General features: G+C 44.1%; 1 protein-coding gene across 2 annotated transcripts in view; it reads right to left on the bottom strand.

The window, feature by feature from the left end:
• Positions 1–311: 311 nt before the first annotated feature.
• Positions 312–20,554, bottom strand: part of WASF2 (WASP family member 2) — a 78,871-nt gene continuing 58,628 nt past the window's right edge. For both annotated transcript variants that reach the window (XM_081308024.1, XM_081308023.1), the window contains 7 exons: positions 14,337–14,471; positions 13,646–13,799; positions 11,269–11,386; positions 10,132–10,262; positions 7,898–8,053; positions 5,917–6,428; positions 312–4,404 (listed from right to left, as the gene is read on the bottom strand). In XM_081308024.1, the coding sequence (XP_081164150.1) occupies positions 4,247–4,404; positions 5,917–6,428; positions 7,898–8,053; positions 10,132–10,262; positions 11,269–11,386; positions 13,646–13,799; positions 14,337–14,471 (1,364 nt within the window). In that variant the 3' untranslated portion in view covers positions 312–4,246. The remainder of the gene's footprint in view (positions 4,405–5,916; positions 6,429–7,897; positions 8,054–10,131; positions 10,263–11,268; positions 11,387–13,645; positions 13,800–14,336; positions 14,472–20,554) is intronic.

Genomic DNA, 20,554 nt, shown 5'->3' with positions numbered 1-20,554 from the left:
GCATCAGCATTCAGCCTGTGCTCCTCCTCTCCTGCCTGGTAGAAGGAGATGTCAGCAGCCAGTATCTGGCACACACACCCTCCTCATGGGGAAAGAGGCCTGGGGGTCTGCACCTCTGGTCCCCCAACTTGGGTCTTTGCCCAGAAGCCTCCTGCCCTTTGAGCCCACCCAGGCTGAACCCCTCTGAGCTGTCACAGCCCGTGGCTATCAGTATTGCCCCTTCTAATCTCTTCTCCCATCACACACATACACCCACACACACACTCACACACACCCTCAAAGGTGGCTGAGTGACTACAAAGACTATCAAATTATTGAAAATATTGGTATTTAAGTATTCATGTGTATACATAATAGTTACATGGAATCTTCAAATCACTGGGATACAGGTATATATATACACATGAGCCTGGCAGGAAAGCAAATGAGACCAGGCTTGGAGCTGCGGGGATTCAAACAATTGGATATCCTTCTAGGGTCTTAGAAAAACAGGGCAGAGGAGGAAAGGGTAACTGTGGGGGTTTGACTTAACCCCACCGCTTGGATTTCCAACCAAAGAGCCCCTTCCCCATTCTCAGGGGGAAAGGGCCTGTTTGCAGAAGGCATCCCCACTATACTTGCTCATGCCCTAAAATCTCCATGTGGCAAACATACCCAAGAACCCATTGGAATATGTCCTTATAAATATATTTATATCAGAGAAAACAAGGCACTTTGGGAGCATTACAGCTTACTCTCCTACATGTACATCATTCTAGACAGAAAGTAAAAATTGGTTAGTTTCTCAAGTGAATTAACTGAATGAAGTTAATACAGTAACAGAACTGTTCCTTGCCCTCACTGAGGCACTGTGAAAGTGAATGTGGCAGGAGGCACAGAGAGGCACTTTTTGGTGGGACACCTGGTCCCAGATCAGCTGTACCCTGCCTGGCCAGCTGCACCCTGGCAGAGCTCAAAGCTTGCTGCCCCCCAGGAAGGCTGACATCTCTCCTGAGGAGAAGCACCTGGGCGTGGTGCACTGCCTCCCTCCCCAGGCCCTGAGGTCAGGTGAGGGGTTGCAGAGGGAGGCAGTCCTAGAGCAGAGCAGGGACACGGTGGGAATGCATAAGCGGGGTCACCAAAGCCACAGAGACCTCAATCTGTCCAAGCTGGCGCTGCAGAGTCGGAGGATCGGCGCCACGGGAAGAGATTTCACATTAGCCCTGACAACACCGCCTCGGCTCTGCGGTGACATTGGTCAGGGTCGTTTCTGAGGGCGCTCAAGCTTCCATTGGAGGCAAGCTGGAGCTTGGGCCAGCTGCTCTGAGCCTCCAAGGGATCAACCCCCCCCCCCCTCCCGCCGCCTGCTCCTTTGGAATGAAATCATCTCACGACCAAGGCAAAGCCACAAGTCACTTCTGACACTGCCGATTGGAAGCTGGGCCCCTGGGCCACAGGAATGGGGGCAGGTCCCCTGGGCTGGGCAGACCAGGAAGGAAGGTGGCTCCTTGGCTTTGGTACTTAAGAGCCCTCACAGGCCATTGTTCATACTCTTACCAGCCTCAGCTGTTTGGTTTAAATAATCACTAAACTTTGTATCCTACAATTATAGAATTCCAAAGACATATCTACCTGCATTGGATCCTTTATCATTTTAAAGGACTTTGGGTTTCAAGAAGCACTTTTTTTTTGGTGCACATATGCATAAGTAGAGCCCAGAGGGCCTCTCAGCTGACTGGGTCCCCAGCCCCCCGAGCTGAGGAGGCTTCGCAAGGCCGGCTGCTACAAAGCACCGAGCTTGGCTGCATAGATTTTAATGAGAGCGTCAGGCAGAGCTGTGCTGTTGCTCTCCGGGACTTGCAGATCATTACCAAACCAGCTGTAGGATGAGAACACAGCACATCGAAACCCTAGGAGGTCACTGAGCTAATGATCTAATCCTACCTTCCGCAGGCAGGGCCCCTCCCCACCTCCTCCTGCCCCCAGCCCTTTCTGCGGTGGACTCTGTCCATTCCAGAAGCCAGGCCAACACCACCCCCTTCAAGGTCAGAGCAGAATGATAGTGAGTGGCTCTGGCTCCCCCTCTTCCGGAAAGGAGGAGGATGGGGGTAATTTACTCACAGCCATTAGGCCCAAACCCTGGCCTGGCCAGGCCCCAGGACTCCTATTTGGGAGAAACACTGCCCTCCGCCTGCCTCTCCAGCCGCTGCTGGGCTGCAGCCGGGGCACCTTCAACAGCATTTCAGGGTTCTGATAAAAGGACCTTCGGCTTCCAAAGTGCAAGTAGGGGACATGGCTGGGCAGGCCCAGCCTGGTGTGCTCAGCATGGAGTTGGGTGCCAAGCCCTGTGCAGGAGATACCTTATCTGGGAAGTAGGAGGAGGGCACACTCTGGAGTAGCTGCAGCAGAAGCATATTCTGGCACTTGCAGGCTCTCCCCACATCCTAAGTTCAAGAAAGGAGGCAGAGGGAGGTATTCAGCAAGGGCAGGCAGCAGTGCCCACGATTATACTCTCCTCAAGCCGGAGGGGTTTATGAGGGCTTTGGCAATTACTACAACCATTTGCTGTGCTGGGTAGAGACAGATCCTTTTTCTCTTTGTTTCAGGCTCTGAAAGCTGGAGAAGCTGATTTCAGCATGAGAGGCCACACAATAGTTGGGGCAGAAGAGAAAAACCTTGCTGTTGGCCAGAGCTGACCAGTTTTTTCCTAAATAATAGCACCTGTGTATAAACTCTGGGAAGTGGCTGGGGGTGGGGGGATGAACATTACCATGTGCAGTAAGGGAAGACCCTGAGTCCTTCCACCCTTCAGCCCTCTTCACGGCTGCTAGGCACCCCCCCCCACACACACACCAAGGCAGGTACCTGGAGTGGCTGCCAGCCCGAGGAACTCAAATTTCTACAGCTGGTAGAACCTATGCTTAAATTGGGGAAATAAAAGGGGGAGGAGTTGCAGTAAAACTGAAAACAGCACCTGTCAAAGCTGCCTGCCCTCTTCTTTTTCTCTCTGGTTTCCCAGAAGCACAGCTCCTAGGCCATGTTGTTGGCTGATGATAGGAAGGGGTAACAAAGGGTTACAAGAGAGGCTATAAGGTCTGAGCAGCACTGACAGGGCTGGCACAGGCACTGAGCCTCCGACTGGGACCCCTGCCTATGGGGAGGTCTGGAGCAGCACAGAGCCAAGACTGCTCTGCCCAGACTCCAGCAGGTGCCCATTATTTGGTCCCAGAAAGCACAGGTGACTTGGAATCAGGATGTCTGGGCTCTTGCTCCATTACTATCCAACTGTGTGACCTTGAGCAAGTCACTTCCCTTGTCTAGGCCTCATCATCTTTAAGAGGGCAGACCCAAGGAATCCTACCATCCTTCTAGTTCTGTAGTTCCAAGTCTCTAAGCTTTGCTCCTGACAGTCAGCAGAAGCCCACCCATGTCCCTGTGTGTCAGGGCTAGTTTGGTCATAGATATTAGAGGTTAAAACTGAGCTATAGAGCCTAAAGGCACCTAAGGGCAAGGAAGGGGTATTTAAAGGACACTTTACCATCATACTTGATAAGAGGGAGTCTAGGAGGGAGGCAACAGCCTCAGCCTTCAGAGACCTTGTTTCTGGGAAAAGTGGATGAGACACTCTGTAGTGGTCTGTTACCTCCTGGAATAAAAAATATCCCAGGTCAAAAGATCACTGAATAAAAGGCAGCCCCACCCTGCTGATTAGGGCAGACAGCAGGAGTAGGCAAGAGGTGGTCTGGCTTTGGGGCACTCAGACTGCTCTGCCCTCTTAGGACACAGGAAAGGGGGACAACTGTGTCCCCACAGTCTGCTCTCAGTACTTTAGGACCAGAAGATGGTTGGAATTCAATTGGAAATGGTACTCTCCCCTAGGAGCCATTTTCAACTGAGGCCCTCATTTTAAATGAGGGCCACAGTTGAAAATGGCTCCTAGCGAAGAATACCATTTCTCATTGAAACCCAATCAAAGAAATCTGCTTCGGGGGGTTTTCCTTCCTTTCAATATGTGACAGTCACTTGAAGGAACCAGGGAACATCTCATCTTAGCTATGAAACTCAGGAGCCCATGCTCTTGACAATAGGGAGAGAAAATACATGTTGATTTGGAGGAAGCACTTGGATATATCTTTGGTTGCTTCAGGGAAGGCTTTGGCCCTTGAAATTCTTTTGTTTCTCCCCCCTCCCACAGGACTATTAGGATAGGCATCAAAAAAGGAAGGTAGGAAGGAAAGAAAAGGAGGTGGGCGGCAGGCAGAAAGAGTTAATCCGACCAGTCGTCCTCATCAAATTCAGAGGAGTCATCTTCCGAGTCACTGTACTCAACAGCAATACGACGTGACAGGATGGTGGCCACATCATTGCCCACAACATCTCGTTTCTCTTGCTCCCGCTGTTCTTCAACCCTGCGTAGCTGAAAGCCTGGTGATAGAGAGGGAGAAGGGTTAAGAAGGTGTATCCTGGATTGAGGGATGTAGCTCAGCGGTAGAACACTTGCCTAGCATGTGTGAAGCCCTGGGTTTGATTCCCAGAACTGTGGGGGAAAAAAAATCCATCTAGCCCTAAGGGGAAATGACCACTAGTGGTGGGAGAACTGTACAGAATTGAGAAAAAGAAGGATCCTCTGGGAAAGGTTGGCAGGAAGAGAAGGAAAGATGGGCTTTAAGAAATGAGGGTTCTTGGGACTGGGGATATAGCTCAGTTGGTAGAGTGCTTGCCTCACATGCACAAGGCCCTGGGTTCAATCCCCAGCACCACAAAAAAAAAAAAAAAAAAAAAAGAAATGAGGGTTCTTGCTGGGCATGGTGGCACATGCCTGTAATCCTAAAGACTCTGAAGCTGAGACAGGAGGATTGAAAATTCAAGGCCAGCCTTAGCAATTCAGCAAAGCCATAAGCAATTTAGCAAGACCCTGTCTCAAAATAAAAAATAAAAGGGCTGGGGATGTGGCTCAGTGATTAAAAGCACCCTTGGGTTCAATCTCTGGTACCAAAAAAGAAAAAAAAAAATCAGTATCCTGGTACTATAAGTGTGTCTAAAGCATGGCATTTTTCCTGGCTGCTGAGGATGATACTTTCTCACAAGGCTTGGAGTGGGACTCGGGCTGTCCAAGTCCAATGACCGTTAATGGGGCTCAGCAGCTCTGGGCTGTCTTCTCTATACTAGAAGTCCCTTGAGAATCACAAACAGAACCAACCACTCCAACCCCCTAGGGACCAGACCTGGCCACTGGCAGAGAATAAATGCTCCAGACTGGTGAGATGATGACAGAGAGAGGAGGGGGGGAGGATAAAGGAAGGGAAAGGGAGAAAATATAGAAGGGGATAAAAGGAAAGGAGATAAATGGAAATAGGGAGAAAAAGAAAAGAGGGCGGAGGGAGGGAGTATAGAAAAGGTGGAGCAATGGAAAAGCACAGGGAGTGACAGAGTGCAGCTAAAGAGGGGCTCTCTGGGACTGTGACTCTTGATATTTCCTGGGTACCTGAGGAAAAATGGGGATACTTTCTAAATGGGAAAATAATACAGGTGCGTGCATGCACACACAGCATACATTTTCTTTTTTGGTACCAGGAACTGAACCCAGGGGGGCTTAACCACTGAGCCACATTTTTTTTTATTTTGAGACAGGATCTTGTTAAGTTGCTTAGGCCCTCGATAAGTTGCTGGGATTAAAGGTGTTCACCACCTGCACAGCAAAGTATACATTTTCAAGAAGATCCAAGATGCCAAGTTAAGAATTCTTTACTTTAGACTAATGTGGAAAGAAATCTCATATTTTCAGGGTGTGAAGTCTTTTTTTCAGTCTGCTGAGATCTGAAGTTCCAACCTCTCCACAACTCAATGAAAGCCATTCTCTGGAAAAGGCACAGATCCCTTTTCCCAGCTTCAGAAAAACAAGGCTTCATGGTCCCAAACCCACCCACTGGGATTTACCTTGACGGATGGCAGAAAGCAGGTCGCTACGGGCATCACTCACAGCAGGCAAGGAGGACTTGGGCTTGGTGGCATCAGAAAGTGGCGGTGGTGGTATGGCAGGCTGGCCATCCCCACCACTGAAAGGGAGAGGTGGAGGTCCTGGAGGGGGAGGGGGAGGGGGAGGCGGAGGCGCACCGCCTACTGGTTGGGACAAGGGAGGTGGTGGCAGAGTGGGGTAGTCCACTGCAGGTGGCAGGGGAGGTGGTGGAGGGGCAGCAAAATCAGGGTGAGGTGGAAAAGATGGGGGTGAAGGTGGTGGAGGGGTCCCTGGAGACCCAAATCCTATGGGTGGTGGTGGAGGTGGAATGCCCATTGGAGGTGGAGGAGGAGGGGCAGGTGGTGGAGCAAACCCAGGTTTGGGGCCTGGTGGAGAACCCAGAGGAGGAGCTGGGGGTGGATGGCTTGGGCTAACCACGCTGGATCTTTTGGGTCCAGCCAAGCCAGATCCTCTTTGGTTGTCTGCTGGATAGCTATAAGGCCAAAGAAAAGAGACCCACCATCACTCTCAGGAAGCGAACACCCATCTAAAGGTAGGCTTGTAACTTAGGCTCCTTTTGGTTGACTCTAATATTTCATCGTGTCTCAAATAGAAAGGACTAAGAATGCACATAAGAAAGAACTGGAATGAAAATTCAAATACTACCCTCCCACTGGGCTGTGTCTCAGGCTATTAACATTCACCAGATCTGATGAAGGCAGGAAACCTATTTTGAGCTGACCAAACCTGAGTCAGGTGCACCTGATTTAGGTGCATGCATCTTCACTTGAGAGAGAATGAGCCTCCATTCGAGGATCTGAGAGACATGAAATGTGTGTGCCACCAATTCTTGATCTAGGTTTGAAAGAGGATTAAGCCTCCCCTTCTCCTGGGATCAGATTTGTGCAGTTGTAGCTACAAGGTCTCAGGCCATGTGTGAGACTGAGGGTTTTCTTTTACCACCTTTGCATCTGCCCTGCACTAATAGCTACTCCTTCGGAAAGCATCCATCTTGGAATTTTCCACAGACCTTCAAGCCTTAGCTGCATCTGACAGGGTAACCAGCAGGAAGTGATCTGGGAGGCAGGAGATTTGGGATTAGTGGTTTCAAGGGCCAAGGGAGAGGACAAGTGGGCATCAGTACTTTAAGTCTCCATTTGAGGGGGCCTCAAATATTCAGTTGCTAATTAAACAGTGTCCAGGGAGTAAAGTGCATTTTTCAAAGCTTTCATTTGTCAGACATCAGAAAGACAAAAAGTAACTGAGAAAACAGTGTAATCCAAAAAATTCTCAGGTCTCTTTTCAGCCATTATAAGCAATCTTTTCCTCTGTTCCCCTCTGCCAGGGACACTGACAAATATCAAAATGGACAGAGTCTAAGTTTTACCCCCTTTCCCTTAGCTTCATTCTTTCTGGAGAGTCTACCCAGCAGCGAAATGAACCAGAGGCAATAGGAGAGGGAAGTAACTATTTGCAAGGTTCCTAGATTGTGGGCAAAGTGTCTGATAAGTATTTTATGGCCAGCAGATTGTAACACAACATTTCAGACTGAGTTAAAGCTAAGTGAAAAAAACAAGAACAATTGGTGACTTCTATTTGTTCAGGTATAGACAGAATATTGAATAGTTAAGAACACAGTCTTGGGAATTAGAGTGGTCAATTGTGGCTCTGTCTCTTTTTGGCTGTGTGACTTTAGGGAAATTCATTGTCTGCCTCGCATTTTACTCATTTGTAACATGGGAATAAGAGTGCCTAATTCAAAAGGACTCTTGTGGGCATTAAGCAACATAAATGGTGTGTAGCACAATGCCTAGCACCTTGCAAACATCTGATAAATGATAACTACTTCTATTATACAATACAGGCTGTCTTGCCTGAACTTATTTTAGTAGTCCTGGCCCAGATTTTGAACTTTTATTTTGTTTTTGGATGTTCTTAGAGGGGAGAGGTTCCACCATTTACCTGAATTCTGCTGGTGGGGGAGGCAAGTTCTCCTCAGAGAAAGAAGGTGAAGGTGACGAGGCGGAGTCTGACTGTGGTGGTGGTGGATAGCTGCCTACATCCACATTTTCAATAGAGCCAATGCTGCCATTCTGGTACACTAAGGCGGGTGAATACCTGACAATAAACCCAATGCCAAAAACTGTCATTTAAAGAGCCTGAGTGGTATTTTCTTTAAAAAGTCCACAAAATGCATTTGATACAAAAGCTATTAGGGAGAAATAAGCAGATTTTCCTGAAATTTTATTTAAGGACTAAATATTGTACTGTTATGTATATCCCAGTCATTTCTGATGGACTGTTTGTAATAACGGGATTCAATCCAGATTACCAAAACCCTGTTGTTTCTTTCCCAGTGCCAGCTTTGTCAAACCAAAATCTTTTACATTTTCTTCTGAGTGTTAGTTGCAGCCATACCTGAATCTCAAAGCCAGTCTTGTGCAAGGAGTGAAGGCAAGTCTACAAGCCAGTGAGCTACAAACATGTGACTGGCATGCAGCCTGATTTTGAGGTCGGCAAGCCTCTAGAGTACTCAAAGGCCAAGGAGGCATTTGATTGCAAAATCAAGCCAAGGCTGAATGCAGGTTGCTGTGTGGTAGTAAATGAGATCTCTCTGCCAGGTCTCTTATCAAACAAAATGAGCTGCCGATTAAAAGTAGGGTGTTAGGGCTTGCCTCATGAAAATCTGCCTCAGAGAACCTGGCCTTGGGGGAATTTGCTCTGGGTGAACAACATCAAAACTTCAAAAACAGCATAAATACATCAAGCAATAAGTTTCCATACAAGCACAAATATACCAAGCGTCAGCTAGCAAAATCTGTTCTGCTCTGCCCACTTCCCCCTTCTTTCCACCATTGTTGGGTTCTAAAGACCTCATCAAAAACAGATCCCAGGGAGAACAGAATTGGAGGGAACTAACTGAATCAAATGATGCTCTGATGTGGAAAATCCCCAAAGCCTGGAGCTGTGTAGGCTGGGCACATCTCGATAGGTTCACCAACAAGTATGTCCAGATAGACTAGCCAGCAGCCCAACTCCAAACTCCTGGACAATGAGAAAATGAGAGGCAAACTCCTCATATTCACCACCCCCATCCCACAAAAAAAGACATACATAATAGCTGACATTATGAACATATAAGCTTCTGGCCTTAAAGTCACTGAACCTATGATAAATGCCTGTCTGAAGAGGATGGGACCACAAAACAAAATAGCCCCTTTTATTGGGAGGTGAAGGTAATGAAGACACCCTCAGGGCTGAAAGAAAGAAAGAAAGGTTCACCTTTCTTCTATCTTTATCACTCTTTAAAACAAATCTCTTAATCCAGGAAGAACAAGTGTCAGAAGTGTCAAGATTTTTAAAAGTCAAGATTTTCATGGTAGAGTTATTCCTAAAAGCAAGAACAACTTAACTCTTTCCTTTTATCAATCCTAGACACCCTGCATGGGTTGGCATGGTTCTCTGACAACCCGGATACAATGTATTTAGAGGAAAAACCAGAGCAACATTCATGCCAAACAGTCCTGGTGACTTGGCTTTGAATGTCATATAGGTCAGACAACAGGATAAGAACATCAAACCAAGTTTAAACACCATTTTTCCCTTTTAACTTCCAGTGTGATTTGGTATTGGGAAATGGGGTCAGACTGACATCTCCCATTTCTCCACAGAGATATATAGCCTCCACAGTAGCCAAGCAACCTTTCCCACACTGACTCTGAGATCTGCATTCAACTCCTTGGCTAGCTTCTCTCTAAGACTGACAAAAGCTGGCTGAAAAGTTGCTCTGGTGATGTGCACAATTTCTTTGCCTGGCCTTCCTCACTCCCTCAAAATGCTTGGCTCTTAGGTATGACCTTCAAACCATGCTCTGGAGGCAAAAGGCTCCCAAGACCACTTTTCTTCCCCTTCTAATTTTTCCTCTGAGACCCTCAGACATACTAGTGTCTGGCAGAGTAAGGGCACTAGAAGCCATGGGCCTTCTTTTCCAGACCACTCCAGTTACCTCATTTAAATTGCTGAGTCTCTTTGATTTATTTAGCAAATTTTAATCACCAAATGGATGCACTTAAAAGTAGCTGATTAATAGCAGTATTGATCAAAACAACAAAGCCAGATTTCAGGGGGTGTAAAAGGTGTCATGCCAGAGCTGTCAGACTATTGTCCCCAGATCCTTCAAAGAATGCTTCACTTACCCAGAAGGCCCCAGCTTTTCTTTGGACTCCACAAATTCTTGTCCCATCTTCATTTTCTCCCATTCTTCTTTACGTGTCTTGATTTTACGTGGGTTTACATTCCCTCGATTTGGATTATCTTTCTTTTCTTTCTATAATGAAAAGGAACAACAACAAAAAAATCTTTGGGAACTATTTTTCAAAGTTCTTCATTAAAAATTCCACCCATCTTCAAAGATGTATATTTAAGAGATGATTTATCTAGACAACAACATATGATAAGAGCAGAATTTATAGAATTACTAGGTCTGGGGTGACCTAGAGGTTGTCTAATTCAAACCACCTTCTAGGCAAAACACTTGCTCAGTCCCACATTTAAACACCTCTAGCAATGGGAAGACTACTACCTCTCTGAGTAACTCTTTCATAGGAAGTTAGTAACCAGTCATTTGTTACTTGCTCTGCCACAAAGAACAGTTAAGAGAGATGAGAAGGAATGACAGCTGCAGATATCTGGGACAGATATAAGGAAATATTTAAAAAACAAAACAAAACAAAACCACGGAAGAATTTTCCATCCTGTGAAGCTGGACTAGCCTATGGCATTCTCTTGGGCCTGCTGGCAGCCATGCTAATGGGATTGTGAGGTCAAAACTGGTAGGTCACACACATAGCACCAGGAGCCTAGAAGAAAGGGGCATATCCACAAACCAGACATATCCACTCCCCTGGTGCTAACCAAGCAGGAACGAAGGTGTTAAACTGCTCCTGTTGCAAATCAAACACTGCAGAACCTGTGCTAGTCTCTGAGAAATGAGCTGCAAAACTGGCGGGGAAGGGACTAGCCTAGCTCAAGTGTCCAGCAGAGTCAGGTGCAAATTGCAAGAGAAATAAATGGTGAACAGAAAAGTCAATTTCTAAAACTCAGCCTGAATATACTCAATTGTTAATAGCACCAGGGGGAACAAACACATTTTTGGTATGATTTATACTTTCATCTTGGTGGTGCTTGGTGTGGACACATTTTTTTTAAGAGTTTCACCTGGCATCCAAGCAAGCAGCCATTCGGAATTACTTCACATAAGACTGGCTTCCTTTTTATCCCCTCTCCACAATCGTGCCTACTGATGTGTAGAACAGAGGCCCCTTTCCCCTCACCCTATGCTTTCTCTTCTCTTTCATGATATCCTTGGTGTCCTGCAGCATCTTCTCCTTCCAAAGATCAAAGAAGTATGAAGGGTCGGTGTAGAATTTGAGTGCCTCTTTTCCATCATCCCTGGGATAGAAATGAAGACAAGTAGCTGTCAGTAGACAGATGAGCTCCCAACCAAATCCAATATTCCAAACACCTACCAGTTAGCAGTTTTTACACCAAGGAATCAAGTAGTCATTCAAATCGATTGCATATTTCCTCTCCTTACCTGCATTTCAATGCCCCTGAATGGCACCTCTCTACTTCTTAAGAACTTTCTCATTACTTTCAATTCCTGATAGAGGAATTGGCATGGTTAGGGCAAGAATAAACTACAGCAGCAGAGATTCTGATTATTTTCAATGATCTGCATGGCCACAGACAGCTCCCTGAGGACATCTGGATATGCTAGCACATCCAAAGGGATTTCTGTTACTGTTTCCTTTTTCCCCACCAATTCCCCAGGACTCTTCAGTGGCCTTCAACCCACCTGAAACCTGTACACTCATATACAGGTTTACATGTATACACAAATATAAACAAATGTATGTATGTGTGTACAGCTGTTATTTCTCTATACACAGATAACCACTGCACTGCACCTTTTTGCTTCCTTCTACAATAGTGCAGCATCCACCCTCACCCCCACCACAAGGGGGCCTCAATGAGAACAGATGGCCAGCAGTTTTAAGACTACAAGGTTTATTCACCATCTCTTAATGACTATGACAGTGCTACATAGTGAGCTATTGAATGTCAATATAAGGTGCCATCTGCCAGACTTAATGATCACTTTGGCATGGCTAAGCCCCTCACTGTCCAGAAAACACGTGCTTCAGGGTGAACATTTATTTTAACATTATTCTGAACAAAAAAAGTATTGGAAAGGCAATTTTATTTTCTACCTTCCAATCCTATCACAACACAGAGAAAATGTTTCCAAATCAAACACTAATAATTTTCATATTAAATCTTGTTCAGAGTTGGATATCCTACTGTTGTTTCTCTTAGGTCAAGTCCAGAAAAATAAGAGAAGATGCTAATTCTGATATTGTATGTTTACAAAGAAAATACCATTCCCTGAAAAATAAAATTATCTGAACAATAAAACTATCTTACCACACAAACCACCTGTATAACATTCCCCATAATGTTATCAGGTGTGTGACCCCTTTCTGTCCCATACTTCTCTGCCCACAGCCAACTAGACTACAGAATGGAGACTATTAAGTCAGAGTTCTGGCCTGCTTGTTTACTAGTCCCTTTAAAATCCAAGGGGCAAGCATAATTTCATACAGTAATAAAAAAGGGTGGATGCTTTGTACTTTCTCTGTGTGAGAAACTACCAAGTTCCCATTCCATGGTCCCTGAATCGGAATGGTATCCTTGAATTTCACAGGGAGGGACACACACACACAATGCGGGCGTGCGTGTACACACACACACACACACACACTGCTTTGCAGTGTATTCATGTCTGATAGAAAACATCTGCCTCCAGGGACGGGGGTTGTGACTCAGCGGTAGAGTGCTCAGCTAGCTCGTGTGAGGCCCTGGGTTCGATTCTCAGCACCACATAAAAATAAAATAAAGAAAACATCTGCCTCCAGCTATCTGTAATTACTTTTTACCTGTCCCAAAGATATTTAAGGATACAAGCAAGATAAATATTCACTTTCTGCCCCATTCAGAGGTTTTGTACTACCAAACCACTAGTGGAAAGGAGGTGCTTTTAAATTGTCTTTAAGGCTACCTTCTTTTTCAAGTCAAGCCACAGAAGGGTAGGTCCTTGCAGAAGAAATACAGAAAGAATGTTCAAAACAAAGTGAATGACAATAACTTGGAAGAATGCCAATAACTCCTTAAGCTTTGGAAGGACCACTCTGGGCCCAGAGCAGCCAGTTCATGAAGCTGGCTCCATGAACATACCCAAACATCTGGTAATCTAGTGGTTTCCAAATAAGTGTGGGAGCCTTTCTAGAACGTTGCCCCTGGGATCCATGCTGTAGGACCGCCTTGTAACAAAGTCCTTTTGGTTCTATAATAACTAAATTCCTTGGATGAAACCCAAGATGGACCTAGCTTACACCAAATTAAACTCTGCAGCATGCAATGTTACACCAAACTTTCAATATGTATTATATTCAGTATGAATTTCAGAAACCAAACAATAGTAAGTGACAACAGCTTTTAAGGCTCTTTAGCTTCTGTTACTCAAGCAACTCCTGTGTAGGTAGTAAGCTTTTGGTACAATCCCCTGATGTAACAACATCTTCAGATATTTTAGACAATCTAGTGTTGTTAACTATAGACCAAAAAAAGGAAAGGCTAGGCAATTGTTACCTGTAAGGGGTGAGATTGTTGAGAGGGGGCGGAGTATCACAGGTATTGTATGTTTCCAAGACAGGCACTGGGAGAGAATTTCTGTCAAAAAGCTTCTGGTCTTGAATGGTAGAGCTTCTGAAAGCCTTTCGGGTGTTGATTCCTTGGAGTGACACTGAGAGAAGATGGAAGTCGTTAGAAAATGGACGACAGGCTATTTGAACAAACATTGAGTCACACCAGTCAGAGAGGCCTCAGCTGCTGCATTTCTTGGCTGCAGCTGTCTGCAGCCAGATTTTTTTTTTTCCCTTCCTCCTCGGGGGAAGCCCCACAAGACTGTCAGCAGCCCAGCCATTTCACGACTGAACAAAATGAGGCAACATAGAGGTTTACTATGTAGCCAGATCTAGCAGACTCTCTTCTTAGGTGGAATGAATCTTCCAAGTACTTTAATGGTAGCAAAATATGAAAGGAAATTTGAGAATGAAGGAATTGGGGGAATGGGAGAAAGGAAGTATATGGGGAAGTATGTGGAGAAAGGAAGCATGTGGTAGGACTAAAAAGGTTTCTTTACACCTCCCAGGTTTATGTCATTTCAAAACATATCTCCATAGGTCTCTGATTTTTCTCCTTGCTTTTTTTATAAATCAGGAAAAGAAATTCTAAGAAACTGCTCACCAGAGCCTATAAATGCTGAGCTCAGCTTCCTTACCTTCTTCTTCTTTGGGATCCAGCTGAGTGACTTTAACTTGTAGTCGGTCAACCCTCTCAGCAAGGGTGCTTATGCGAGAGCCAAAGGTATTTGCCTGAGTAAAGAGCTCTCCAAAAATGTCCTCTGCGTATTTACCTGTAAAGACCAAAGGAACCAAGTCACTAGTGCTTAGGAATGTCATAAATGGACACAAAACCTGCCTACTAAAAATTGTATTCCCCACTCCTCCAACACATACACACATACCTATGCTTCCCCTTAGATCCAGAGATATAGTCTCCATAGTTTGGGTGGTCTGAATATGCTTTATAACTAATAGAGCCTTCTTAGCAAACTCTCTGAACGGTAATGACACTCAAAGCAGGCTGAATAAAATCAATAGGTGTAATGCAAAAATTAATCCTGAAAGACAATATGTCTACACATTTATCTGTAGCACTCATCCCCTTGCTATCTGTAAAGCAACTTGTAAAACGGTTCCAAAAAACAGATTGGGAGGGGCTGGGTTTGTGGCTCAGTGGTAGAGTGCTTGCTTAACATGTGTGAGGCACTGGGTTCGATCCCCAGAACCACATAAAAATAAAATAAAGGTACTGTGTCCATCTACAACTAAAAAATATTAAAAAAAAAAAAACAGATTGGGAATTAAGAGAACCTATAAGGTGCCCACAATTAATATGATAAATAATAAATTACTTTCTCACTGGAGCTTCAAAAGTTCGTTGAACAGCTAGGCATGGTGGCACATGCATGTAATCCTAGCAAATCAGGAAGCAGCAGCAGGAGGATCACAGGTTCAAAACCAGCCTCAGCAACTTAGCAAGACCCTAAACAACTTAGTGAGACCCTGTCTCAAAAAATAAAAAGGGTTGGGGAATGTGACTTCTAGGTTAAATCTCTAGTACAAAAAAAAAAAAAAAAAAAAAAAAAAAAAAAAAATCCATTGAACAACCAAGATGATTTGGGTTATCTCCAAGCGGCCTTGAACTTACCATCATCCTACAACAGAGACACATAAGTTCTTCTAAGGGGTGAAAAGGTTACTTTAGGTTCTATAACCTGCAACTTTCAAAGTCTCTGCTGTAGGTTAAAACACTTCAAATCTATATCTCAGGCCATGTGCAGTGGTACACACCTGTAATCCCAACAACTCAGGAGGTTGAGGCAGGAGGACTGCAAGTTTGAAGTTAGCCTCAGCAACTTAGTGAGACCCCCTCTCTCTCTCTCTCTCTCTCTCTCTCAAAAAAAAAAAAAAAAGATGATGATCGTGGTAAAGTGCCCCTGGATTAAAACTCCAATCACACACACACAAATACCCCCACACCAAACAACAACCACTACCACCAAACCACTACATCTCAGGAAACAAGTGTAAAGCTGAAGCTTTCAAACCCTCCCTGAAAAACAACATACCAGTGGACTCTTTCTACAATGTTTTGTTTTTTAGAAAAAGAAAAGAGTTCTGGGGGCTGGGGATGTGGCTCAAGCGGTAGCGCGCTCGCCTGGCATGCGTGTGGCCCGGGTTCGATCCTCAGCACCACATACAAAACAACGATGTTGTGTCCTTCAATAACTAAAAAATAAATATTGAAAAATTCTCTCTGTCTCTCTCTCTCCCTCTATCACTCTCTCTTTTTAAAAAAAAAAAAAGAAAAAGAAAAAGAAAAGAGTTCTGTATTTTCAACCCTGGAATGCAAGGAGAATTTGCAGCCAGAGAAACATTACAGCAATTTGACACTACTTCCATATTGTCATTCCAAGCCACAAGGCCACATTCTTACTAGGAATGAGAAGTAGTGCATATGAATAAATATACCATCTGAGTTTCATACTTGCAAGGTGAAGGCAGGCATAAATGACTAGGCCCAATCCAAAGATAATTTTTTTGAGAACTATTTAAAGTAGGCTGTCATGTTTAGCTTCTAAACTACAGTAATGCTTAGTCCTTATTGGGGCGGGGAGGGGGGATTAGTCTGAAAGGCAAAAACTGCACCTTTAGAGTGGAGTGCAGCTTACCTTTCCAGTATAACCTGCAAAGTAAGGATAAGATCAAATCAACAGCTTATTTCGAATTGCTAGTAAATTTAAGTCAATAAGGAGTTTCTAATGAGGGAAGGAGCAAGGCCTTGCATACTGAATAGTCCCGTGATTTTAAACACTATGAAAAGCTCCTGAGCTCAAAGGAGTCAAATTGGTTAACAAACCACATTTCTACTCTGCAAGTGGAGGATCCTATTTGATCCCTGTCCATAATATGACTATGTTCCTACACAAATGATTCTATATCATGCTCTACCAGGTAACAGAAAATTGAGTTTGGAGCTGGCTGCAGTGGCACACACCTGTAATCCCAGTGACTCAGGAGGTTGGGGCAGAAAGGATTCAAGTTAGAAGCTAGCCTAAGCAACTAATGAGGCCCTCAGCAATTTAGAGAGACCCTATCTCAAAATAAAAAATAAAAAAGGGCTAGAGATGTGGCTCAGTGATTAAGCACCTGGGTTCAATCCCCAGTACAGAAGGAAGGAAGGACAGAAAGAAGGAAGGAAACTGTGTTTGCACTAGGAACAGTGGTATGTGCCAGTAGTTCCAATGACTCAGGAAACTGATGCAGAAGGATCACAAGTTCAGGGCAAAATTCTGTTTCAAATACAATAAAAAGAACTGGGAATATAGTTTCGAGCTAAAGCACCCCTGGGTTCAATCCCTAGTACCAAAAAAAAAAAAAAAAAAGGAAAAGAAAGTGTGTTTAGAAGCTTACAAATAGAAAACCCCTAATGTAAAGAACTGGTAACATGGGATCTCTTTTTTAAGAGGAATGAGATGAGATAGGGTAAATGTTTTCCCACTGTCACATCAGTTCAGGACCTTGACAAACTCAGAACTGTATTATAGGACAAAAACGCAGACTTCAAGTTAGAAGACCTGAGTTTATGTCTCGGCTCTATTTGTACCTGTGTACTCCTTTGCAAGTCACAGTCTCTCAGCCTTACTCTCATCTATAAACTGGGGATAATAACCACATTTACTACAAGTAAATGTAGTTATTATCGTAAGGATTAAATGAGCTAAAAGTTACCATAAGGATTAAATGAGCTAAAATTCTAAGTTGTTATAAAGAGATTCTTTAGATTGCTAAGCCATGTTAGAGGACTTTTTTTTTTTAATGTTTTAGTTGTTGATGCACCTTTATTTTTTATTTATTTATATGTGGTGCTTTATTTATATGTTGTGCCTCACACAAGCTAGGAAAGTGTTCTGCCACTGAGCCACAACCCCATCCCCTAGAAAACTTTTTTTTTTTTAGTTGTAGATGAGCACAATACATTTATTTATTTTTACATGGTGCTGAGGATCGAACCCAGTGCCTCACACATGCTAGGCAAACGCTCTACCACTGAGCTACAACCCCAGCCCATGTTAGAGGACTTTTAAGAGGGTAATCATCTAAGCCAGCAATAGAGTACATGCCTGCAGACCCAACTTCTTAAGATGCTGAGGCAGCTCACAAGTTGAAGACCATCATGGGCAGTGATAGTGAAGCCTTTTTTTTTCTATTGGTGACAATGCTCATTTTATTGATTATGATGATAGTTTCAGAGGTTATAAATTTGTCAAAACTTACAAATTACACATGCTAAATACAGTGGTTATTTTGCAATTATACTTCAGTACAGCTGTTTGAAAAAGAGATGGTCAGGGTAGAGGGAACAAAAGTTAAGGGGGAAGAAAGGCATATTGCGATTTTAGACAACTTCAGAGCATGCTCCACTGAGGTGGGATCTGAAAGAGGCTTTAAAAGAAGTAACAGCAAGGCAAAGTACCCAGGACAAGGTTTTGCCTAGTGATGAGTCCAGTGTGCCTGATGCCCACTGAGAAAGGACTAGTGTAGGAGAAGAGGAAGTCAGAGAGGCCCCAAGTCACCAGGAGCCTTGCAGTGCATTTTTAGGAATTTTAATTTTATTAGAACTAAAATGGGTAATTGCTAGAGGTTGTTATGAAGAGGAGTGACACTACCTCAGTTTCAAATGAGTTTTTTCGACTACTGTGTTAAGAATAATCCTTAAACTGGGTGCAGAGGCACATGACTTTAATCCCAGTGGTTTTAGAGGTTGAGGCAGGAGGATCACAGGTTCAAAGCCAGACTCAGCAACATAACAAGGCCCCAAACAACTTAGAGAGATCCCGACTCAAAATGAAAAATAAAAAACGAGCTTTGTTTTTTTTTTTAAATAAATAAAATATCAGCTGGGCACTGTGGCACATGCCTGTAATCCCAGCAGTTCAGGAGGCAGAGGCAGGAAGATCTTGAGTGCAAATCTAGCCTCAGCAATGAGAAGGTGCTAAGCAATTCAGTGAGATACTGTCTTTAAATAAAATACCAAGGGGGCTGGGGATGTGGCTCAAGCGGTAGCGCGCTCGCCTGGCATGCGTGCGGCCCGGGTTCGAGCCTCAGCACCACATACAAACAAAGATGTTGTGTCCGCCGAGAACTAAAAAATAAATATTAAAAATTCTCTCTCTCTCTCTCTCTTTCTCTCCCCTCTCTCACTCTCTCTTTAAAAAAAAAAAATGTAAAAAAAAAAAAAATGTGCAGCTGCTCTTATTGAAGTCTGAGTGGGAGTCCTAAAGCTCCTGAATGCCACCAGTGAGAAAACCCAGTATCAGAGCATGATTCCCTAATGATCCAAGTAGGGGTTCCAGTCTCCTAAATAGCCACAATACCAATCCAAAGTGCTGAATGGCTGACTGTGCTTTTAGTTTCTAAAACATGGCAAGCTAAAATGTTAATGCAATCTCACCATACTGAAGGAAAATAAGAATTCTAAATGTGCTATCATGAAGAAATCTGTGGCTCTGGACTTTTAAAGTTCCCCCAGTCCCTTCCCAGTACAGGGGATTAAACCCAAGACACATACTAGGCAATGCTCTACCACTGAGTTACATCCCCAGGCTTTTTCATATTATTTTGAGACAGGGTCTCACTAAATTGCCCAGGTTGGCTTCTAACTCATGATCCTCCTGACTCAGCCTCCCAAGTAGCTGGGAGTACAGGCATGTGCTACTATGCCCAGAGGAATTTTTAGTTTCTTTTCATATATATGTGTGTTAGGGATCAAATTCAGGGCCTTGCACATGCCAGGCAAGGGTTCTAGCACTGAGCCACATTCCCAGCCCAGGATTTTCAGTTTTTGCTTTATCTATTCCATAACCAGAGTTTCAGTATCAGAAGAGCCAGTTCTGGCTAGCGTACAATGCATGAGGACAAAATCAGAATCTGTCTCTGAGCCCCTCTCTGCTGGATGAAATCCTAGTTATCTTTCAAAGCCCACTTTAAATGTAACCTCTTCTAAGAAGCCTTCCTTTCCCCACCTGTACTCCCACTTCTCATAGAGAGGATTCATTCCTCCCCTGTATTCTCTGTGTACCAACAGCACAGAATCGTGGGGAACATACAGACATGAATCATTCAACATTTAATGAACAACTTCTACTGGGTGCCAGGTACTGTATAAGGTCGACAGAGAAGTTCAAGGACAAACAACAGGATTTCTGCTTTCAAAGAACTTTTAATTTAGCATAAAAGACAGTTGATTTGCAATATAATGTGGCAGGTAATAATACAGACATGTAATGGGAACTCAGAGGAGCACTTATCCCAATCTGAAGGAGATTCCTGATCTGGCCTTGAAGGATCAGCTCCATGAAACCAGGCAGAAAAAGAGGCTAAGGGCTGTCCACCAACAGCACAGCATGGAAATATGAATTTAAAAGATTGTAAAATGTAAAGACTGTAAAATAGGAGACGACAAATTGTAGAAAATGGGACTAGAAAGGAAGACAGGTCTTAAAAGAGAATCTTAAATGCTAGGCCAAGGAAGTTAGATTATTCCATAGTGAAGACCAGGGGAGATAAATGGTTAAGATTTTTATTCTTAGCTGGACATGATGGCACACGCCTATAACCCAGTGACTTGGGAGGCTGAGGTAGGAGGATCTCAATCAACTTGAAGGCCAGCCTTAGCAATTTAGCAAGACCCTCTGTGGGGAAAAAAAAGAGAGAATGTAGTTCAGTTGGTAAAGCACCCCTCAGTTCATTCCCTGTATCCTCCTCAAATCAAAAGTTCAGAATTATAAAAGTAAAAAGTGAGAACTGGCTGGAAATGATGTCACATGCCTGTAATCCCAGCAGCTCAGAGGCTGAGGCAGGAGGATAGCGA

This window comes from Spermophilus citellus (genome assembly GCF_964194105.1).
Source record: "Spermophilus citellus genome assembly, chromosome: 9".
NCBI lineage: Eukaryota > Metazoa > Chordata > Mammalia > Rodentia > Sciuridae > Spermophilus > Spermophilus citellus.
Note: the sequence above shows the minus strand (reverse complement) of the source record. Positions and strands in the feature narration are given on the sequence as shown.